The sequence below is a fragment of the Peromyscus maniculatus genome, chromosome 1 (assembly GCF_049852395.1).
Source record: "Peromyscus maniculatus bairdii isolate BWxNUB_F1_BW_parent chromosome 1, HU_Pman_BW_mat_3.1, whole genome shotgun sequence".
In the NCBI taxonomy this organism is placed as follows: Eukaryota; Metazoa; Chordata; class Mammalia; order Rodentia; family Cricetidae; genus Peromyscus; species Peromyscus maniculatus.
In genome coordinates, this window is record NC_134852.1 from 206066282 (window position 1) to 206090716 (window position 24435).

A 24435-nucleotide genomic window follows, 5' to 3' on the forward strand; every position below is an offset into this window, starting at 1 on the left:
AACCTGAACGTTTGGATGTCTACACACAGAAAATACCACGTGTTTTTGTGAACAGAGACATGAGCTCCTTGTGCCCAAACACTGACGTCATTAATGCCCTGGCTTTGGCACTCCCCCCTAAAGGAACGGAGTCAATGTGAGGAAAGACTAGCACTCCTGCTGTAGTGGAGACAGGTCACTGGATGGTGGCCGCCCAGCTGGAACTTCATTTCCCAGGCCCCACTGCTACTAGGTAAGTCACATGATAGGAAGGGATGGCTGGGTCAAGAGTTAAAATAAATATGTTCTCTCCACACTCTTTCTCTCTGTGCTAGCTAGAAAGGTGGTACCACAGATGAAGGAGCCCAGGTCAGGTCTCTCATCAACCAGGATGGAGACTTAAGACTTCACGGTGCCAGGCCCCTAAAGCTACACGATGAATTACCCACCACAGACACTGGCTCTAACAAACTAGTGGGTAAAATCACGACTCTGCCCCTGGATTAAGTTTAAGGAACAAAAAAAAAACAGGAGGCTGATTTCAGGAGGCATGGATAAAAATGCAAAGAGTTTAGGAAAATCTGACTCATGTCTTCCAGGAGAACCGTACGCTGCCAAACACTCACATTAGCAGATTCGCCCTGACAAAATGTGACCCTTTGACTCAGCCAGGCCAAAGAGCAGAACTCAGGGCCTTGCAGATGAGAAGAAGGGTGAGGAATTAGGATTTCTAAAATCCTGGCCCTGTCCCCATCCAGTGACTGTCCTGGCTTGAAGCAGGAGATGCCTGGAAATTCCAGTGTCTGCCTGAGATAGTACATCCAGATTACCACTGAAAGTTCCCCTGGGCCTTGTTCTGGGATTAAAGAGAACCCCATAAATCGATGGAGAATGGAGAGAGGCCGACCACCGCAGTGCCAAGTCCTTGCATAATCCCTCATTGGGGTTCATCTGTTTCCTCTCTACTAGGGAACAGTATGTGGGTGTATTTGTATTTTGGAAAGTACACAAAGGACAGAATTCAAGATCCCCTTCACTCCTCTAGCGCCCTCCCTTCTCCACCCCTAGGAGGAATTCCACCAACCTTGAATCAGGCTGAAATGAAACAAATAGGATCACAGAGAACAGAGCCTCTCTATTGCAGAGGAGGCTGCTGAACAAGTCACACACAAAGCAGCCCTTCCTCCCTGTTCTCAAAGTCCTGGCAAGGACCCAGAGCCCCACTTAGTGGAGTCACCCCAACTGCACAGTGCGCCCCACAGGGACTGAAGCCAGGAACCCAGTGCTGTTGCTGCCATCCTAACCACCCGTGGACCCTACCCTTGAGAGTCTCTGCTACCTGCCTGCTCGGCTCACACTTACAGCAGGCCCTGCTGGTTCTCCTCCCAAGCCTTGCTCTCTAAGGCCAACGCTCAGCCTCAGACCCTCTTTACAAAGACTCCAGGATTCTACCTGACCCATCAACAGGTTTCCACTTCTGTGTCTTCCTCCTCCAACCAATCCACAGTCAATAGCACCCCACTGGTCATGTCACTTTCCTGTTCCAAAATCCTTACTCAGCCAGACATGGTGGGTGGCACACTGTAATCCTTGCAGGCAGGAGGACAGGCATTCAAAGTTACCCTCTGCTACAATACCAAGCTTGAGACTAGCCTGGGCTATAAGAGAGTCTAAAAAAAAAAAAAAACTCCTGACTATGGGAGTCAAGGTTATGAACAGGAATGGATGACTGACAGATGGCCTTGACCTAAATGTGCCCATGGTTTTTTTTTTGAATGTCTCTGTCTGTTTCTCTCACTCTTCCCCTCTCTACCTCTCTCCTCACATCCAAATTCTAACTGCCCATAGTCCAGTTAAATGCACTTCTTCAAGGAAGCCTTCCTTACTCTACTGTCTGCAGGTCCCTCTCACCTAGGGATGCAGTCCATACATAGACAAGCTTATGCAGTGAACAGCAGCAGCAGCCTTGGCCCACGTGTGGCTACTAAGCACTAAAGAAAATTAAGTATTAAGTATTACTTCACTTTAATCAACTGCAATGTAATTCCCCACCCACCCCGAGATAGGGTTTCTCCACGTGGTCTTGGCTGTCCTGGAACTCACTCTGTAGATCAGGCTGGCCTCAAACTCACAAAGATGCACCTGCCTCTGCCTCCTGAGTGCTGGGATTAAAGGCACCACTACCCTGCAAACTGCAATGTAATTTTAAACAGATATTCAATTATTAGAAAACCTTTGGGTGTGCTTAGAACAACTTGGGTATGTGAGTCTACTTTGTCAACTATAAATTTAATGAAAGGTATATACAGACCAAATACTCAAAACCGTATGTTTAAATTGAGGTGTTTTATGAATATAAACTACCATATTTGAATGGTTCCTATAAAAAGTAATCTATACTCTTTATACTGATATATGAAAATGACAAATCTTCTGATACACTGGAGTAAATAATTAATTAATATTTTACCTTATAGTGTGGCTAAAGATGTAAAGTGACACACACCTCACAAATTTCTCCTGGATGGTGCTGGCTAAACCCTTCCTTACAACAAGTGGGATTTTATATTTGTGTTCACATCTCCAATTGTGGCTTGTCTATTTTTTTACTCAAAGGGGACTCTTATTAGCTTCCATAATGGTGATAATAACAACAGAAGCAGCTCACACAATGAAACCTAAGGGGCAGAGCTGCTTCAAGTATTTGCTGACAGCAGCCCTGTGACTCACATGTCACTGTCCCCTTTCTGCAGGCAAGCTGAGACTGAAGTCTAACATCTAAGTGACCGGTTAAGTGGCAAATCTGACATCCAAGCCTTTGAACGGACAATCCCTCAGGCCCACATGGGAGCCACCTGCCTCTCCACTTGTCCAGTATCAGCCCTGAGCAGGCAGGCAGAAATGGTAAACAAATAAAGCTCAGTCTCCCCTACAAACTCATGACAGGCACTTAAGTCACAGCAACAAAGAAAGCCAGTGAAAGATGAAAAAACAGGAGCGGCCTGGTGGGGAGGACGGAAGGACAAGAGCCAGGAATACAGCTGGGTGCGGTGCTGCATGTGATCTCAGCAGTGCAGGGGCTGAGCCAAGAGGACTGAGGATCAAGAGTTCAAGGCCAGGGACTAGACAGATGGCTCAGCAGTTTAAAGTGCTTGCTGCTCCTTGCAAAGGACCTGAGTTCAATTCCCAGCATGCACACTGAGCAGCTCACAAGTACAACCTCTTGTACCTGGAGCTCCAGGGGTCCGACACCTCTGGCCTCTGGGGGCACCTGCACTGTCACACACACACACACACACACACACACACACACACACACACACACACACTTAGAAATAATTAAAAATTAACTCAAGGCCAGCCTGGGCTACACAGTGACTAGCACTGACCAAGCCTGATTTGTTGTTTTTAGGATGCTGCTGGGGGACACATTTTCCTGGGGTCGGAGCCTCAACCTCCTGATGGAGGGGAAAACTTTCAACAATGACATTCCAGTAAAAGCCGAAGGACTGAGTAAACCTGCACCATGCACCAGCCTTTGGCCAGCCTTACTATCACTGCTGAAGAGTATATCAGGTCACATTCAATGTCAGAGGCAGGAGTATCTAAATTCAGTGAGTCGAAGGAGAAAACCCGCTTTGTGATAAATTCTCGTGAACAGCGCCCAGGACTGAGAACATCAGGAAAAACTTGGGTTGGCTTAGCTGTGAGAGTGTTCTCTACAGACAGTACAGAGCGTAGCTAAGACCAGGCTAAAGAGACAGACCCAAACAGACACACAGCTGCACACACACACAGCCTGAACCAGGCCCTTTGACTTTGAACTGAACGTGCACTGAGGCTCAAATCTTCCTGCACTAGGCCACCCTTGGAGGAGACGGGTCACAAATAAAGTAAACGTGTTAAGGAGAGGAAAGGGGAGAAGAGCAAATGGAAAAGGGAAAGAGTGGGGTGAAAGCCCTTATCAGCGTCAGCTCTTGTCATATGCAGTGGAGCCCCGAGGACACTTAGGTAAAACAGTCTAGTCACAAAGGGCAAACACGATTCTGGTTACATGAAGCCTCTGAAGTGTCAGACTTCTGGAACCTGAAATACAATGAAGGATTACAGGAGCAGGGAGGAAGGAAAACGGAGGGGTCCTTTAATGGGTAGAGTTTCCATCTGCTTTGCAAGATGAAGAACTTCTAGAATCTGTCATGTAACAATGTGTGCATGTTGCTAACACTGCAGTACTGCACGTTCTAAGTGATTATGCTGGTAGACTGTGTGATGTTTGACTACGGCTCACTTCACTGTTTAGATCACAGATGTGTTTGCAGAGCATATGACAAGAAACAAACACCTCAGAACGCATGTGGAGAGCACTTCTAAATACCACACACAGAGGTCGGAGCTTAGCAGTAGACCCCAATCATTTGTGCCACGTGATGTTGGGGGCGGGAGCACAAGACAGGGAGTTCCAGCAATCTCATCCTCCCTGGACTCTGGACCTGGGATGAAGGCTCTGGCTCAGTCTAGTATCTTCAAGGTAAGAGATAAGGAAATGAAAGCCTAGCAGTTTATACTCCCTGCTCTGTAGCCTGCCTGTTGGCCCAGGAAAAAAACATGATGTCAAGAAAGGGGTCACGACCCACAGGTTAAGAACCACTGGTCTAAACTCCCAAAGCATTTTTATTGTCCATGGTGTGTGGAAGCAGTTTCTGCCACCTGCAGTTGAGGACTCCTCAAACCCAGCCTTAACTCACACTAACACTTTACGCTTCCCTGAGACTTCACCAGGGAAACTGCCACACTATTCTAAGACTGTCTGCCTCCCTGGTTGTGTTCCTATTAACCCTCACCTGAAACCCCTTCCCTTCCCCTCCCCTGTTTCCACGACCCACACTACCCTTCAGGCTCTAGTTCAACTATCTTGTCTCACAAATCCCCCATGATCACCCTCTCCCATCCTCCCACTTCCACAGTCTGATCGTTTTCTTCACAGTAGTTAACACACTCTCTCTGCCTTACAAGAGACACGTGTGCACACCTTTTCTTTCAATGTGTGTGTGTCTGTGGGTGACAATGCATACGTATATGAGGGCACCTCCAGAGGCAAGAGGTATCCGGTAACCTAGAGCTAGAGTTGCAGGCAGTTGTGAGCTACCCAACATGGATACTAAGAATCAAACTCAAGTCTGCTGGATGATCAGCAACTGTTCTTAACTGCTGAGCCATCTCTCCCGCCCCATACATAGACATCTTAACCCCATTACTAAAGTGGTTCTTTTTTTGGTTTTTCAAGACAGGGTTTCTCTGTATAGCCCTGGCTATCCTGGACTCATTCTATAGACCAGGCCGGCCCGAACTCAGAGATTCGCCTGCCTCTGCCTCAAGTACTGGGATTAAAGGCGTGCGCCTCCACCACCCAGCTAACTGATTCTTAAGGTAGAAAACAATTCTCCTGTTGGCATGAGGCACACCACTGAGGTAGTGCCCTGCACATGAGCAAAGGCTGGAAAAAAACAAACATAGATGCCTCAATGGGGAGCAAAAGCACTTTGTACACTGTTTCTTCTCTCACTAAACCAGAACCCTCCACCTTTAACCCTTCAGTACCATCACAGGTGACACTCACACCTGCTGACCTGCCTACATCAAGTCAGTCCTGAGTTCATTCATCACCACTAAGATGGAGCGCCTTGATGGCTTCCTACCTATCTTCTAGCAATGCCAGAGGGGTAGAACCATCTGCATAAGCACAGAGAGGCAAAAGAGACAATTCTGATGGGGTCAGAACATGGCAGAAGCAATGGGATAGAAGACACCAGCAATGGAAAGATCCAGAACTTATGCCCTTAATTTGCCCACTGACTTCTTCACAATTTACTGGAAGAGCTGAATTCCCTGGGAACAAAGAAGCAGGGTCAATGCTGCAGGCATTCAGTGAGTCTTAACCAGGTACCACTCCTGTGTCAGGCCCCAGAAGACACACTTACTCATGGGCTCACAACTAGAATTCTATAAACATGTTAGAGCTGAGGGAAGATAAAAGGCAAGGAGGGTGATGGGTCCTTTCTTCAGCCATCTCTACTTGGTACCTGGTGGGCATCTCCTGACGGGATGATATAGGCCTGGATTGGTTCTGCCACATACTCAGCGTTCCTCATAGCTTGTCGCAGCTGCCGAAGCAGCTCTGATGTCACCTTTGGAGCCATCCTGTGGTCTGCAACAACAGGAGAATTTGTTCCAAAACCAGCCTGGCTCCCGAAATTCAACTGACTAGTAGTTCAAAGCAAGCTAAAAGAGGGTACCTCCCACATCCCATCCTCCCTCATCCCATCCTCCTTCATCCCATCCTCCCTCCTCCTATCTCCCCTCCTCCTCTCCTCCCTCATCCCATCCTCCCTCATCCCATCCTCCCTCATGCCATCCTCCTTCATCCCATCCTCCCTCATCCCATCCTCCTGCAGCTTCATCTTCAAACTGACTACACCACCAGACTAAGCATGAAGCAGCCACAGACACTTATGTTTATAGTTATTTAAATATTACTTCCAAACATCCATTAGGTGGCAAGAAAAAGTTTGCCACTAAGACTCATTTTCCAATTATCTTGCACTTCTAGGATATTACTCTAAGGAGATAATTAAATAGATATATAAAAATATAGGTGTCAACCTTTGTTTATAGCTTTGTTTATAGGAAGAAACAGGAATTATTGGTTAGATAAACTATGATGCATAGAACACTAAGCAAGCCATGAAAACTTATATAGACCTAGGAAAATATTACATAGGTGTATGTGTGGGATGAATACTGGAAAGATGTCTAGGCCTGGTGGGTAATTAAAAACATATTTTGAAAGGGCATATGTAGATTATGCTACTTTAAAATTGCATTTTAAAATATACACATGCACAAAGAAATTTCCAGGACAATCATCCATGTAAGAGTGTGTCATAATTTTAGGTTTTCCATTATTGTGATAAAACACCATGACCAAAAGCAACCTGGGGTAGAGGTTTATTTCAGTTTAGAATTCCACCTCAGAGTACATCACTGGAGCAAGTCAGGGCAGGAACTCAAACAGGGTAGGACCCTGGAGGCAGGAGCTGATGCAGAGGCCATGGAGGACTGCTGCTCACTGGCCTGCTCCTTATAGCTTGCTCAAAGAGATGTCAAAATGCAAAGAATAGAGATAATAAGTAATCAGCTCCAAATGGGACATCTGTATCACCCACTGCAAAGCTCAGCGAGCATACAGAAGAGGGACCTAAAGCACACAGAGCCAGACGACGGAGGTTCAACGTACAACACGACTGTCACACTCCAAATGCACTGCAGCTGTGGTTATCCACACCAGACCTGCACAGGACGGGGCCTGGCAACATCTCATCACAGACAAAGCCCACCCATCTCCGAGAGACTAGTGCCAGTTGGTTTCTGGAAGGACGCTGTAATTTTCCTCAGTGATGTAGCCACTGATAGCTGCCTATGCTTCAATAAATAACTCGCCCATACTTGTGTAAGCAACTCTTAAACTAAGTAGACCACACATAAAATATAAAAAGATATGAAAGTAGGTGATTTAATGAAAAGAAAGGTTTTAATAAGAAAGTGGGGGGATGAGTGTAATGGGGGTGAAAATGACTAAAATTATATAAATGTATAAAACTGCAATTTTTTAGATTTATTTATGTATATGAATGTTTTGCATACACGTATATATGTGCACTATATGCATGCCTGGTGCCCTTGGAAGTCAAAAGAAGGTAGCAGATTCCCTGGAATGGGATTTATAGCCAGCTGTCAGTGACCATGTGGGTGTTGGGAATCAAACCCGGGTCCTCTGAAAGAGCAGCCTGGGCTCTTAACTGTTAAACCATCTCTCCAGCCCCTGCTTAGTAGGCTCTTCAAAAAGACCTTTACTCAACAGATACTGACTCATCCAATAGATAAGCCCTAGCCACAGTCCTATGGCAGCCTAACCAATGACATCACAAAAAGCCAACAGAGCTGTGGTCAAGCACACAGTCCTTAGTCCATGCATTACTAACATAAAACATGCCTAGAATGCTAGAAGTCAAAGTGGGAATGATAAGGGATTTGTTCGTTAGAGTTGTTGCTGTTGGAGACAGGGTCTCATTAAGTATGCTAGAATGGCCTGAAACTCACAATTCTGCTCAGCCTTCTGAGTGCTGGGAACTATATGTACCACCATACCCAGCTCAAAGTATTTCTTTTAATTTCTAAATTATATTTGTGTGTGTGTGCACACGCATATATGTGTGCTCGTGCATAAGCAAGCTGGCTGAGCAAGAGCTGGAAGGAACATGACAGTAAGCAGTGGTCCTCCACTGCTTAAGTTCCTGCTTGAGTCTCTGCCCTGACTTCCCTGGATGATTGATTGAGTGACCTGGAAGTGTAAACTGAAATAAATCCTTTTTCCCCAAGCTGTGTTTGTTTCAGTGTTTCCTGAGCAACAGACCAGTAAACTAGAGCACCAGCCCTTGATTTTTGAGACAGGATCTCTCTATATCCCAGGCTGATTTAGAACTTACTATCTAACTCAGCTGGCTCACGTTCACATCCTCCTCCCTCAGGCTGGGGTTGTAGGCAAGTACCACCATGTACAGTATTTTCACTGGCCCCCAAAATCATCCATGCTCAACCTACCCATGCCTCACTCTCCCCTAGGCCCTGGCAATCTTTCATCTTTCTTACTATCTTGTTTAGACCTTCTCAGAATATTATTCAACCAGAATCATACAGTAGGTAGTCCTTTCGATTGGCCTCTCTCACTTAGCAAGATGAAGGTAAGAGCACCCCATATCTTTTTAGGGTGTGCTATCTCAACTCTTTTTAGTTTTGAATGCTATTCTAATAATTAGCTGTACTGCAGCTTATTTATTCATTCACCTGTTGAAAGACACCTAGGTTACTTCCAAATTTGGATAACTATGAATGAAGCCACCATAAACAATCACGCTCAGGGCTTTTGTGTGGATATACAGTTTCAGCTTATCTGGGTAAATACCAAGGAATGTGATAGCTCAATTACATGACAAGCATTTATTAGCATGTAAATAACTTTCAAACTGCTTTCCAAAGTGGCTTGGCCATGCTTCACCCGCAATGAACAAGAGTTCCCGTTGCTCCACATCCTTGCCAGCATTAAACATTGTTGGTGTTTGGGATTTTGCAACTCATTTTAAGCAAGTAATGAAAGATCTTAGTTATCAAGAAACAACCTGATATACAGTTATGCATAATGGAGGGGGGTTCCTATGAGGCAGCTAAACCAGGGGCTTCTCACGGACGGACATGACTGCTGCAGCTTACACGCACTGTCTCTTTTCCATTTGCTTCCTTCTCTTTCTTCATCAGCACCAGCACCTTGGGTTCTCACACTTCAGTTCTTATGGTGACCTCAACAGACTTCCCTACAACATACCTCACACCAGTTGTATGACTCGCTGAAAAACTGACCAGTTCATCATCTCCACCAGGACAACTGCACCAACTGTTACAGCTCAGAGGAGTCTCAGAGCAGAATTACTCAAAGGAAGTATTGCTGGAGACTGTCCTACTCACCACTCAATCATATCCATGTTCCTTACACTACAGCTGTTCTGAAAACTGTCTTCAGAGGAACTTCCTTTCCTAATCTCTCCTCTACTTAGCCTCTATCAGCTCATGTCTCAGAGAAACAGAGATTAGAATATCTGGTCTGAAGCCAAGCCTGGAGGCCCCGACCTGTAATTCTAAAGGAGAATAAGGCAAAAGGACCACAAGTTCCTGGCCAGTCTGGGCAAATTAGTGATATGATATACGACTTCAAAAGAAAAAGAAGGCTGTGGATACAGCTGGGGGGCGGGGGGTGCAGTCTGGGGGATACAGCTCGGAGTGGGAGCACAGCCCAGCTGCTTGCCTAGTATGCACTAGGCTCTAGAGTCAATCTCCAGTAGCACACACATACACACACAAGAAGTATCTGGACTACTATGAATTCATCTTAGTACTAAGAGCACAGCTCAGTAGTAAGCGCTTGCCTAGCACCATGAAGCACTAGGTTCAATACCCAGCACTGCTCCACTCCCTAAAAGTCAAAACTCAATGCATATGTTAACACTCCTACTGAATCCAAAGTAAAACCCACTGTGAACTCAAAAGAATGCCTGAAAACATGGCTGTGACAACTTTCCTGAATTTCAGAACAGATTTATTATGCTTCTAATTAAACAAATTAAACCCCATCCCACTGTGGTGCGTGTGGGGGGGGGGGTTGGGTGTCTCTCTGTTGCCTATGCTAGTCCAACCCTCTTGTACTCAAGAGCTCCACCTACTGCAGCTTTCTGAACATCTGGGACGGCAGGCAGGCCCCCTCCCCCACCTATGGTAACATTTTCACATCAGGCCAAAATAAAGACTTCTTTTGGAATACTGATTCACCCTTGGCTGCATGTTAGAACTGCCTTGGGAATTTCTGATTTAATTGGTCTGGGGTGCAGCCTGGGCATAAGAAATTTTAAAAAGCAAATATCTGACAGAGTCCACGGTACTTTCTTTTGAGATCACTAATTTTCTTACAGAATTTGGCTAATTAGGGCACACTCCGACCTAAGGGTTTTGTTGGTACCACCTAGGAGTTCATAGCACAGCACCAAAGGCACCCACACTGGCAGTTACTAACCTCGTGGACAAGTTTAACACAGCGGCAAACATCAGCACCTCGGCTGGGAACTGAAAACCATCAAGACCAAGTGAGTTTGGTCCAAGTCATCTTCACTTCCTACTCGCTATCCCGTCTCCTCACCGCCATACCCTGGCCTTCATCACTCTTTCCTGCCTCTTTACTATTATCCCTCGCTGCGATTGGCCAATCGGGCCGCCTTAGAACCATAAGCAGCATCCATGTGTTACAATTGTGTATTTCTTTCCATCCATCATGACCTCAACCCCCAAGGCTAGTCTCAACATTTCCCTTTTCTGCCTTCTTATCCTTCCGGCTCATCACATCACTTGTTGTTTTGGGTCAAATGTAGCCACTTCCTTGTCATCTGTATCCTTGACAAGATGAAAAAACTCCCAAAAGCACAACCAACAGATACATACAGTGAGGGGCAGCAAGAGTAGAGGCCCCAACATCAGACAATGGCTGAAGTCAGACAAACAGCTCAGCCACAGACTGCCACCGAGGTAAGCACAAGGGGAAAGATGGCTGAGCAGCCTCAGCCATGTACAACAGTCGATGAAAGTGACTGACGGATGAAGAGGTGACACTGAAGGACAAAATTGGCACAAATGTGCACCCCAGCCTAAGGTAGGAAAGGCACGTGACAGTCATGGCTGATAAACTCAAAGGGTAGTTCTGATGAAAACTAGTTATTCTAGGAGAAGCATTAGGAGTATCTGCAGTTATTAGAGTCTGATACAGAATAAATTAAGAAGAAATGCAATGGGCTGAATGATGTAACAGGCATGTATCCTGCTTTTCCCTAAGGCAGAGACCATGTCATTTCTGTATCCATGCATAACTATGCACATTTAGATGGCTGAGTATCACAATGGTGTGTCTATGATCTTTTCAGAAAAAGCTACATAACAGTGAAATAAAAAGTTAGGAACTCAGAAGATGCCATATTATAGCATCTCACTCCACATCCTTTTATTTTTTCAGAAATGTTAGCAGCTGCCAAGAGCTGAGTGGTGTGCAGGGTAGTGGAAAGCCAAGAGCAACAGACCAGCCCATGATGTAACATTAGCCTACACTGCCAGGTGTTTTTAAATCATGCCTTAAAGAGAATGACTCATTGAAGTCTCCTGCATATGAAATAAGTTCTTAAACCTGAAGCCTTGATCCCAAAAGCTTTGCCTGACCACACTGAAGGCACAGCTCACTCCCCTCGCTGGGTGGCTAGCACTAGACATGATAACAAGTACGAAAGCACCACATGAAGGAACTCTAGAAATATGTGAACCAGGACCTGAGGCTCCAGCTGGGATTCCCACTCATCTTGTAAGAGCAGGGGGGCTGATACCCTTCAATTTCAGCATCCTAGATTATACCCAGATGTTCTTGTAAACAGAGTCTGTGTCTCTGCCTATATGGCTGTGATAGCTGAGGGCTTTACATACGTTAGTGCTTGATTCTCACAATGATTCTTTCCAGCAAGATTTCATTGTTGCCATTTAAAGGAATAGGGAATAAAAAGAGTTAAGGAGTTGCCCAAGTCAGCTGGACCATCAAGAGCCAGAACCCAAGGTCTATGCAATTCTCTAGTTCATGCTCCATTACCAACATTGCTAGGGGACTTAATAGAGGATTAAATGAGCCTATGACCAGTAGAATCAATACTTGGGCTCTGATCTCCAGCTGGCATCTGCCACCTTAGCTCCCGGGAACTCTTACCTCCTTCATACAGTTGGAAGTTTTCTTCCAACTCCAAATTTGATTATTTGAGCCCTCTTTTTCCTTCTCTCCTCTCCCTAATATGCTCAAAATGAGCTGGACAGTCTGTATTTTTAGATGTAAAACTGCACACAATGCCATTGGTATTCCCACAGCCACTTCAGGATGGAAGACACACTGCAATTCTGTTAGGGTAGCCACAGCAAAGCGAGGCTAACCAGTTTTAAGAAGTAAGCTGATCTTGGAAATCCCTCCCCCACAAAAAAAGAACTTTTCCTAATCGCATACTAAATGTATACAGCACAGTAATATATTTTCCCATTTCAGAATCTGACACATGGTAGAAAGTTAATTTCTAAGGTAATCAATAGGGAGTATATGAGAGATAAAAGTTGGCACTAGAAGAACCAGAAGACATTTCAATAACAATCGCCTCCACCTGCCACCATCACCATCCATCCCCATAACATGAAAAAAAAAAAAAAAAAAAAAAAAAACACTAGGGCCAGCAAGACAGTCCAGCAGGTGGGTGCTTGCCACCAAGCCTGACTTGAGTTCCAGTCCCAGGACTCATATGGTAGAAAAAGAAAATCAATTCCCACTAGTTGTCTCTTGACCTCCATACACGTGCCATGACATGTACACTCTTACATATACACACAATAAACAAACATAGTATAATAAATTTAAGTGGTAAATATATAAAAACAGTAACTGATCACCCAGGAAGCCAGAGGACAGCATGATTTTTAACTTCATCTTAGTCACACTCAATTAAAAATCCCTTGAGCTCTCTTCCCAGTCAATCTGAGGTTGGGACAGGAACTCTTGTGATATTCCATATAATTTATAAGCAAAATTGTTGTTACCTCTTTCCACACTCTTGTCTCCTGAAGGTGTCACCTCGTTAGGTTCAATTATTCTTAAATTTCTCAGCTGAAAATCCTGGTGATTCGCCCTTAAAGAGAAAGAGCAGAATGCTGCAGACTTTGGCCCCAGGAAACGTGGCAAGGCTCAGTCAAAGAAGGCGTAACTTGGCTGAGCAGCTTTCCTGGGTGAGTCAGAACTCTTACCCTGGTATCAGTGATGGCACACCAGTTTTGGATAAACCACCCTTCACTCTGTGTACCCCAGAGCAGAGAGCACTTCCTTATGGGGTACCCCAGGCAGGGAGCACTTCCCTATGGGGCACATTAGATTGCCATTGTTAAACAACCCACAGCAGCCAGACCTCTTCAGCTGACTACCAATTCATGAATTCTCTTCAATTACATCTAATCCCATACTAGACTAAGATTTATTTTCTGTAACTATGTTCTCGATGATGAGATTTTGCACTTGTAAAAGGTTCTACTTTGTTCCATTTCACTCTTTTGTGGTGTCCTATTCTTCCACTCTGGTTTCAGTTTCTCCTCCTAGCAGCTTGATCATTTTAGGCATTTATTTCAAACTTTCCACCTTGGAGAGCAAGTCTTGTGTTTATTGGATGTGCTGCTTTTCCCCGTTGGTGGTTCACTGGGAGTTATCTTCACGGGCTGAGGGTGTAGCTCAGCTGGTAGAATCCTTGCCCAGCGTGCAGGAAGCCATGGGCTCAATCCCTAGCATTGAACAAACCAGGCTGGGTAGTACAAGCTCAAAATCGGGAGTTCAAAGTCACAATATACTACTTAGTTCAAGGTCAGCCAGGGATACATGAGAACCTGCCTCAAGGAACTGAAGTTTATCTTCAGCCAGGCATTTGGTACACAACTATGATCCCAGCACTCCTTAAGAGGCTGAAGCAGGAGGGGAAGAGTTTGAGCCCACCCTGGGCTGCAGCGTGAACATCTATCTTAAAAAGGGGTGGGGGGCAGGGATGTAAACTATCTATGAAAAGCTATGTCCTAATTCATACAAGCATTACTGTCACAGTTTGCAATTTTCACATTAACTTCTTAGGCAAACCATCTACAGGGACCCTGGATCTCAGGCATAAAGGCCTCCATTTGGATCTCATACCTTCCCAGGCTAAGTTCACCATCTCAGGTAAGCTGGAAGTCCCTCTAAATCTGTGGCACCTGAGAATTCTCTATCACCTTCACTCGAATATTGGCTGAGAACCTTCCAGTATCTAGATGTTAGTGTAGACACTGGTGGATGAGACCTCTGACTTATGAGTGGGCCAGGGAGACAGGACAGGGGAGAGAAAGCAACAGACACTGTTCTACAAAGCAGGGAAAGGAAGGGAGGGCAAGGGAGGTCTTCCTGGTAATACTTGCCATGTTAGCAAAGAATGATCTTTAAAAAAAAAGTGACAAAGTTAGCCATGTTCAATTCTAAAAGAACATCCCAGAAAAGGAGTATAGCAAATACAAGGCCATGAAGCCTCTACAAGAATATAGGACAGAATGCCTTGAATTTGTGTCCAAAGTAAGATATGCCAGGGATCTCATAGATGTTAGAGCACATGACCTCAACAAAATGCCAGAAAAGAGCAAACACAGCTTTTATCCCAGGAATACAAGGTTGGTCAACATAGTAAATTTAATGTTAAGACACCAGATCAATAGAATAAAGAGCAAAATCAACATCTCAAGACATGGAAAAAAATCATTTGACAAATGCAACACCCAATGAGGATAAAAGTACTCAGCAACGAGATGGCTCAGCAGGTCAAGGAGCCTACGGCTAAGATGGATTACCAGTTCGATCTCCAGGACCCACGTAGTGGAAGGACAGACACGACTCCCCTAAGTTGTCCTCTGACCTCAACATGTGCACACACACACACAGACAAATAAGTGAATTGTTTTTGATTTCCCAACCTAACTATTAGACCTACAGGATGTGTGGAAACTGAATGCTTTGCCGTATAAGGAAGAAGCAAGGCAGAAATTAATGCTCTCTATACTGCATTTGTGGTTCTATCCTGGGTAATCAGGCAAAAAAATGAATCAAATGTATCCAGATCAAAAAACAAGTAAATTCTATTTGCAATGCCATTGATTTGAGCAGACAAAACCCTAAAGAACTCACCAAAAACTAGAGTAACTGAACTCACCAAAGACACAGTATGTAAAAATTAATTATACTTCCATACCTTTGCTCTCAACATCAAGAAATAAAGAAAAATCCCTGTTCAATAGCATCAAAAACAATAAAATACTTAATATACTTAGCAAAGAAAGTGTAAAATGCATAATGTAAAATATACAAAAGATTGGTGACATGTGAGTTAAATAAAATCTGAATATACAGATTCATGGATCCGAAGACTTACTTATCATTAATATAAAACTCGCCAGGTGTGATGGTACACTCAGAGGCAGAGCCCAGTCGATCTCCGTGAGTTAGAGGCCAGCCTTGTCTACATAGCAAGTTCCAGGAAAGCCAGGGCTACACACAGAGTCCTGTCTCAAAAAGAAAAAGATGTTAATATAAGATTGAACATTCTCTATCAAAATTCCAGCTGGCTTCTATATATAAGCTGACAAGTAGATCCTAAAATACAGTAATACCAGGGACTGAGATTAGCCAAAAGGGCCCCAATTATCTCAACTCACCAATAAAAAGATAACCATAATTTGAAAATGGTCAAAGAATGTGAAAAGACCTTTCTTCAAATGGTCAAAGACAGACAAGATGTTCAACACTACTGAATGTGGTGGCTCGCACATGCATCCCCAAAACTCAGGAGGCTGAGGCAGGGGGACTGCCACGAATTTGAGTCCAGCCTAGACTTAAGTGCAAAAAAAAAAAAAAAACTGAAGGGAGGGAGGGAGAGGAAAAAAAAGACGTTCAACATCATTGAGCATCCTAAGTCTGCAGAACAGCCATGATGGCTGGAGCTGGCACCCAGGGGAAAGCAAGTGGCTCTCCCAGCATGCTTGAGGCCCTGGGTTCTACCCCATCACTGGAGAAAGGAAGGATATCACTTCTCACCCAACAAGAGTGGCACAGTCAGGGGCTGGAGATGACTCGGCAGTTAAGAGTGCTCAATGTTCTGGCAGAGGACACAGGTTTGGTCCCAGCACCCACACAGTGGCTCACACTGCCTGTAACTCCAGTTCCAGAGAGTCCAACACCCTCTTTTGGTCTCTGCTGGCTCCTGCCCATACATACACTCAGGCGCGCACACACACATAAAATATAATTTGTTTATTTGTCTGAGACAGGGTTTCACTATGTTGCTGACTGGCCTGGAACTCACTGTGTAGACCAGGCTGATCTCAAACTCACAGGATCCACCTGTCTGTACATTCTGAGTGCTGGGATTAAAGGCACGGGCCACAAAAAAAAAAAAAAAAAAAAAAAAAACGACAAAAACAAGTATGGATGTGGATGTAGAAAGCTGGAACCATCAGGCATTGCTAACAACATGTAAACTGGTGCTGTGGCTTTGGAAACAACTCAATAGTTCCCTTAAAAATTAAATATGAGCCGGACAGTGGTGGCACACACCTTTGACCCCAGCACTTGGGAGGCAGAGGCAGACGGATCTCTCTGAGTTCAAGGCCAGCCTGAACTACAGAGTGAGCTTCAGGATAGCCAGAGCTACACAGAAAAACCCTGTCTCGGAAAAAAAGAAAAAGAAATATGGTTATCTAACCCATGCAATTCCACTGGTAGGCATATACTCAAGAAAACTGAAAACATCGCCTCATAAAAACTTGTTCAAAGGACAATAGGTGTAGCTCAGGGGTAGAACCCTTGTCCAGCATGCAGCATGCGTAAGACACTGGATTCAACCCCCAGCACTATAAAAAGAAAAAGTGAAAAGATAAAATTATACTCAGGGAAAAACTGTCACCTGCATCAAAAAAACACAGTGTATGATTCTATTTATATGAATGGCCAGAATGGGCAACCTAGAGAGACAAAGGAAACTTCTGGAAGCCAAGGGCTGAAGACAATGGGATGCTGGGGAAATGAGGAGTTCTGAGGAAGAGCCAGGGTGGGGAAAGGACCTGAAGAGATTGCTCAGTGGTCAAAACCACTTGCTGCTCTTTGCAGAGGACCTGGATTAGGGTCTCAGCACCCACGTGGCAGCTCACAACTGTCTGTAATTTCAGTTCTAAGGGATCTGATGCCCTCTTCTGGTCCCCAAAGGGCTACTGCATACATGAAGTACACATAAAACTCATACATGCACACATATACACAAAATAAAAAATGAGTAAATCTAAAAAAAAAATGCATTTGGAGATAAAAATGTCCTTAACATCGGTGAGTTATACAACTAGTGATTATTAAAGCCATTCAACTATTCAGAAGCAAAGTATTACAGAATCAGAGTCCAGGCCTCTCGATGTCCTCATCCCTCCTCAGTGTTCTACCCCTTCCAAGAACTTCTGAAGCCTAGACCTTCTCCAGATCATAAAGAAAAGGTACCTCAGTGGGAAGGAGTGTACAGAACACTCCCTGATCCATCCTTGCGTACGGTGGCTATGGCCAGAACTACTGAAAACTATGCATTTGTCTCCCTTTCTCCCTCTCATTTTAAAAAGAAATCCCAACAGAGTTCTAGGTATGCACCAAACTCCATTCCCAGCCTGTGATGAGAATCACACAGCTCTAATGCTTGAGCTGAGGCCAAAGAACAACCAAGTGCTCAACGACACTCCATGAAATGAAACAAACGGAAGAAGCTGTGAGGGTGGGAGAGGAGGCAACGGTGTCTTCCTCCACACGGAGCCCACCCTCTTGACCTGAGGACCACCTTCTCCATTTCAGTCAAAGACTTGGAATGAGTATCCATCACTGATGTGCTACATCATGGATGCAGGCTTGGTTAGTACACGCCTCTGGTCATGACAACTAGTTCAGATAACATTTACAATCAAGTAAGTCTGGTCAGAGTAAGATCTAAGAGTCCTGCTCCAACCATGCTGAAGTAACACTGTTTCTATGTGACTGTCTGCCTAAGAGTCTCACCAAGCCAAAGTAGGGCTGTTTCTATATGACTGTGAGCCTAGGAGTCTCACCATGCTGAAGTAAGACTGTTTCTATGTGACTGTCGGTCTAGGAGTCTGTTTTGTGTTGTGTTATGTTTTGTTTTGTTTTTTTTGTTTTTCGAGACAGGGTTTCTCTGTGTAGCTTTGCGCCTTTCCTGGAACTCACTCTGTAGCCCAGGCTGGCCTCCAACTCACAGAGATCCACCTACCTCTGCCTCCCGAGTGCTGGGATTAAAGGTGCGCCACCACTGCCTGGCCACCTAGGAGTCTTGTAGGAAAAAGTCTGCCCCAGTCAAGAGCTGAGCAAACCAGAGCCAGAAGTGAAAGGGGGCACAAAAGATGCTGATCCTGGTTCTTCTGGCTTTAGCTTCACTAACACCACCCCAGCTCCATTTTACATCCCTCTAAAATGAAAGGAGTCCTCGTACACTGGATGGCACTGGAATTCTACCACTTCAGGAAAGCATCCTGAAACAAAAGGCCTCCCTTCTCAGCCTACCAACTGCCATTCAAAGACCACCCCCAATACTGTCACTCTATGGATCTAGCAATGACTACGGTCTGGTCCTCAATGCTTCCTCTCAGCCTTTGGCATTACATCATTTTCCACTTGCCTGACCTTCTTTTCCAGGAGAAAACTTCCAGAAAGGTCTATCCATGTGGACAGTTACCCACACCCCTCCACAGTGTACATGTGAATTTCTGGTCGTACTTAACGTACAAAACCAGGTCCAAGTCAAGGTAGGATTGAGATCTGTCCACTCACAAAACACAAGCGTAATATGGTCAGAATTCTACAAATAAGTCAGGCTGCAGTTTCTCATGAGTTCACTCGAGCGTCAACTGGTCTTAGAGGACTGGTAAGCCTCTGTGGATCACCACAGTTTTAATTCTGGCCTTTGTGTACTTATTTCCCACTTTTAATAGCTATGTGTGTCTGATTTGGGGGGAGAATCAACTAAAACATGTTCAACATGAGGCTGAGAAATATCTTCGCACTTCCTGTGTCCAAGGAGCACCCAGAGCAGGTTCCTGGTGGGATTTTTCCGGAAGGTTATGCCAATCAGTTTCCTGATATTGCCCCAGAGACGATTTGTGTGGGAAGGGCCCCGCAGCTGCCTGTCTCTGTGGAGGGGGTGGATAAGAGGTAAAATGCAGACATCAGAATGCTCAGGGCTGCTGTAACTTTAGATTGCCGCGGGAAGGGGAGGGTGAGGACAGGGACACAACCACCTCTGGGTACCCCGGGTGGATTCAAGAGGGACCAACTTCCTGCAATAGCAGGGCCTTCCCTCCGGGTCGGGGTTGGTGAAGATCGCGGCCCGCCCGGGTCCCAGGACGGGATCCGGCCGCCCGGAGGTGCCCGCGGCCACGCCGGAAGCGAGCTGAGTCCTGCCCGGCTGCACGGATCGATCCCCGGCTCCAGCTCGGAAGGCTCCCGCCAGTCTTGGCCAGCCCCCGACGGCCGCGGGCCCGCCGCTCCTCGCCCTCTCTTCCCTACCCTCCCGGGTGTGCAGCTCGCGCGCCCGGACGCCGGCCAGCCGGCACAGTCCCCTCACCTTACTCGCGGTGGCTTTCTGGAGGCTGCCATTCGGCGGTGACGTGCCCTAGCCCACGTCAGGGGAGCGCAGACCAGCTGATCACCGGCGGCAAGGCGCGCGCACCGGGCAGGCCACGCCCCCCTCTGTGGCGTGCTCACGCAGGACCCCGCCCCACTCTCAGGCTCCGCCCCCTTGCTGGAGGGGGCGTGGCCACGTTTCAGAATTCCGAACCCCTGCAGGCTGCTGTTGCTGGGAGAGGGTGGTGCCCTTTGCAACCAGTTGGGAAGAAGGCGCCGAGCTGCTGCCGTGCGACAGCGCTTCTCTTCCTCCCCAAAGAGGAAGGAGAGTTTTGCCAGCTAATTAGACTGCAGTGCTTCCCAGGTATGTTCCAGCCTTCAGGTCAGCTAAGACTAGCGTGTCGTGACCAGCTCTGTAAGAACCTGTTTTAGGGTCCTGGAGACCCTGGATCCGGATATAACTTGCTGAGACCTTAGAGATGTCACCCAAATGATTTTGTTCAAACAGCTTCAAAACCTGCTGCTCACTTCACTTAGGTGACGACTGAGCCCTTCAACGGTAAAGCGTCCAAACCTAAAGCCCTAACCCCATACACAAAAACGTTCTCCAAATAGGGCTTTTTCATCTCAGTCAGTGGCTGTTCCATGCCCTTAAAGGGCAAAAATCTTGAAGTGATGTCTGCCTTTTTCCCAGCCCATGTCCCATCTGCCCAAAATCCGATTGGTCCTGGCTTCAAAATAGGTCTCTAACCCACCGACTTTTCATCATCTCTACCTGTCACCTATCTGATGACATCACATCCACCACCAGAACAATCCTATCCAGAGGTTCCCTGTGGTGTTTACTGTAATCAACTTATATGGGCTCTAGAATTACCTGAGAGAAACGCCTCTCATCTATCTGTGAGGATTGTCTTGATTGTGTTAATTAGCATGGGAAGACCCATCTTAATTGTGGGTAGAACCACTCACTCCCTAGGCAGAGGATCCTAGACAATACAAATCGGTGGAAATGAGCTCCGGGCTTTTGACTATGGATGTAATGACACCAGTTCTCTCAATCTTTGTCCACTATGACGTCCCTGCTATGATGAACTATAACCTGGAACTGTAAGTCAAATAATAAAGCCTTTACCGCTCAAATTCCTTTGTCAGAATATTTTATCACAGCAAAGAAAAAAGAAACTAAGACATTCCCCATTTCATTCAGGATGAAATCACAGCTCACACCTCTCACTGCTGGCCTTCTATATCCTTGAAAAGGCTGAACACACTCATGGTCCCTTCCTCCAAGTGCCACAACCTCAATGAAACCTGCTTAAAGCTGTAAACTCCCTCTGACACATCCAGTCTCCCTGAGCCTGCTATTTTTCCCACAGTTTTTACCATTTTTTCACATGACTTTATCTTTTAAAAATATATTCTGCCCTCTTTCTCTCTAACCCTACAGACATACCATAACCCTCAATACAGGAGTTGTTTCTGTTTAAAAATGAGCAATAGCTGACATTCAATAAATTCTCACATATTTTCTGCAGAAATAAATGTCCCCAGATTGCACACTTCTCAGAAGCAGAGACAGTGGCTCTCCTATTCTTTGTTATGTCCCTAGTGCTTATCTCAACACCTGGCACTAACTGAAATTACATTTTTTAAAGCTGATGGGTGCCCCCCAAGTCCTAATACACCTGTGTCGTTCTGCTATCCTCCAGTACTGAAAGTTCCAGTTCATGTGAGCACCTAGACAAGCCAGAAAAGAAGGTATGTGGTAGAGCATGTCTGTTCATTTCCTCAAGTTTATGGAGCCAAAAGGAGACTGTAAACAAAGTGACTGGCTCCTGCCCACACCCAAAAGAATAGCAAGAGAGAAAACCAGTTACCAGGAGGAGCTATAAGTGAAACCAAAAGACATGGAGCAATTCATAGACGTATTGCCAAGGAGAAAGGAGCTGGCTCAGAATTTATGTCTGGCTTTAGAGGGGAGAGAAAGAAACACTGGGTATTCCCTGAACTAGACTTGAATTCCTGTTTGCAAGACAGCAAAGCCACCTTCGTGGTCTTGAAGTTCTTTGGGGAAATCCCAGGAAGAAAACTCTGAGAATAATTGCAGAGGGTGAGAGCAGGAAGGGTTAAGTGTGGTTTGGGGTCTGTAGACCTCGAGTCTTTGTAGGTAGGCACACTGACACAAACTGATCGATATCTGTCTAGCCTATGACAACCCAGTGAACCAAGAGACTATTTGTGCACGTTTTACAATAGTAAAATATTCAAAGACTGAGGTTTTCAGAAGGCAAGTTCACTGCCCAAAGTTTTTGAGCTCATACGTGATGAAAATTATAGTGTACATTCTGGCATTAGGATGTTCTTAGCTCTCACACACAAAACCAACAAGTTCTTGTTGCTGAATCCTAAATGGTCACATAATAAAAACCCAGAGCCAGATATTAGGGTAAATGCTGAAAGATCAGAGGACACAAGCCACAGCCACTTCTCACCTCGCCAACTCCTCAGCCAATCCTGTCTCCACAAATCCTCGGACTGAATGTCTCTGAGTCCTCAGCGGAAAGGGCCTCTGGTTCCTGTCTCCTCACGCCTTATATGCCTTTCTCCGCCCAGCCATTTCACCTATCTCAACCTCCTTGGTTCTGGGATTAATGGCGTGTGCTGGAGTTAAAAAGTGTGCCACCACTGCCTGGCTCTGTTTCTCTCCCAGACTGGATCAAGCTCTTGTAGTCCAGTCTGTGGCTGGCTCTGTCCTCTGATCTTCAGGCAAGTTTTATTAGAATACAACAAAATATCACCACAGGTTCTAGGTAAGGGGCCCTTGAAGTGGCTTCATCCAAATTGCTAGCCTGCTCAGTTGAAAGAGGGAAGTGACTGGTTGTAGCGTTTGAATTCAGCTCAGATGGGTCTTAGATGGAAACAGAAACAGGAAGTGTGTGAAAGCATTATAAATTGAATTGTGCCTACCCCACCCCCACCCCAGAAATCATAGATTATTCCCAGTTCCTCTGATCTTATTTGGGCATGTGATTAATTAAAATGAATCCTTTCAGAACAGACAGGTTTCTATTCCAATATGACTAATTTTAAAAGGAATCTGGACACACGGTGTGTACAGGAAGAATGCCATGAGAGCATGGAGACAGAGATCAGAGTGACGCATCCACAAGGCAAGCACAAACATTGCCAGGAGCCACACAAAGCCAAGAGAGAAGTGTGACCAGATTCTCCCTCGAGGAAAAAATTAAGTGACCCCATAGATACCTTGATCTTACATGTCCAGATTCCAAAAGTTTGGGATAATAAGTTTCTGGGTTTTGAGGCACCAATTTATGGCAGTCTGTTATGAAAGTTCTAGAAAACTAGCATAAAGTGAGTTCTAAAAGTCCAAATGTGTTTTGTAGACTGGTGTTGGGCCGCCCACCATTCACTCCAATAACCGTGCTGTCCATGGAGCCCAGCCTCCCTCTTTTCTTTACAGTCTGTGTGGTCCAGGCGAGACATTTGAATCCCAGGGAGTGCTGTGTGACCCAGACGCAAACCCACAGGCACAGGCACAGCGATTGCTGAAGGACCAATACAAACAGTCAGGTTTGCATGATAAGGCTGGAATGGGACCTTCTCTCCTCTGCCTGCCGGGCAACAGCAGAGGCTGGTCCTCCTGAGCTCCTGCCTCCTGAGCTGCTGTATCCTGAGCTGCTGTATCCTGAGCTGCTGGCTCCTGAGCTGCTGTATCCTGAGCTGCTGGATTCTGAGATGCTGGATCCTGAGCTGCTGGCTCCTGAGCAGCTGGATCCTGAGATGCTGGATCCTGAGATGCTGGCTCCTGAGCTGCTGGATCCTGAGATGCTGGATCCTGAGATGCTGGATCCTGAGATGCTGGACCCTGAGATGCTGGATCCTGAGCTGCTGGATCCTGAGCTGCTGGATCCTGAGCTGCTGCTGGCTGTGCGTGCGACCTTCCAATGGTACAAAGGCAGCAGAAGGACCAAGGGGAGAGGAGAGAAACAGACTTCATAACAGCACCTGAGCCCTGAGTCTTGCTGGGCCTTGGACCACATCTCCCATTACACCTTTCAGATGTGAGCCAAAAAATTTCCTCTTGTTCTTAAGTCATTTTGACATGGGTTTTCTGTCACTTTTAATTAAAAGACTCCTTACTGAATCATTTCAATTATCACTTGCACAGTTGGATCTTATACATGACTAATTACAGCTTTATTCAATAACTGTGGACTAACAAATGAAAAAATATTATAAAACAATATAATATCTCTTTTGACAACACATAGCTGTAGATTTAGATACAGTTATAGTGCAAATGCTTTTTCAGAATAAAAGCAAAATGATCTCTAGTGCCTTGGAGCTTATCTTGGGACGACAGAAACTAAAACAGATTCTGTTTTCTTGTCTTTCTTTCTTTTTTGTTGTTGTTTCTTTGTTTTGTTTTTTGGGTTTTTTTTCCCTATCTCTGGCTAGGAAGATAGTTCATAGAGTAAAGCAATCGACCTCAAAGCCAGACAGCTTGCGCTTGACCCCTGGGCCCCACCTGATGGAAGGAAAAAATG

At 45.5% G+C, this 24435-nt stretch overlaps 2 protein-coding genes across 10 annotated transcripts in view; one reads left to right on the forward strand and one right to left on the reverse strand.

Moving 5' to 3' along the window:
- Xpnpep1 (X-prolyl aminopeptidase 1) overlaps positions 1-20637 on the reverse strand; it is a 58649-nt gene extending 38012 nt beyond the window's left edge. The window contains exons 1-5 of one of the 9 annotated variants that reach the window (XM_076563278.1): positions 19866-19920; positions 19306-19431; positions 15633-15762; positions 13243-13331; positions 6060-6184 (exon numbers count right to left, since the gene is read on the reverse strand). In XM_076563278.1, the coding sequence (XP_076419393.1) occupies positions 6060-6176 (117 nt within the window). In that variant the 5' untranslated portion in view covers positions 6177-6184; positions 13243-13331; positions 15633-15762; positions 19306-19431; positions 19866-19920. Of the gene's footprint in view, positions 1-6059; positions 6185-13242; positions 13332-15632; positions 15768-18515; positions 19432-19865 lie in introns of those variants that run through there. The other 8 variants (XM_015985929.3, XM_076563276.1, XM_076563279.1 and 5 more) reach the window with 8 other exon arrangements.
- Positions 20638-21533: 896 nt separating this feature from the next.
- LOC121824421 (uncharacterized) lies at positions 21534-24032 on the forward strand. Its single transcript, XM_076563282.1, has 2 exons — positions 21534-21625; positions 23349-24032. The coding sequence occupies exon 2, from the start codon at positions 23465-23467 to the stop codon at positions 23885-23887; it is 423 nt and encodes a 140-aa protein (XP_076419397.1). The 5' UTR covers positions 21534-21625; positions 23349-23464; the 3' UTR covers positions 23888-24032.
- The last annotated feature ends 403 nt before the right edge of the window (positions 24033-24435 follow it).

Coding starts and splice junctions, on each gene's coding strand:
- LOC121824421 (XM_076563282.1), top strand. CDS start 23,465: ATGATAAGGCTGGAATGGGACCTTCTCTCCTCTGCCTGCCGGGCAACA.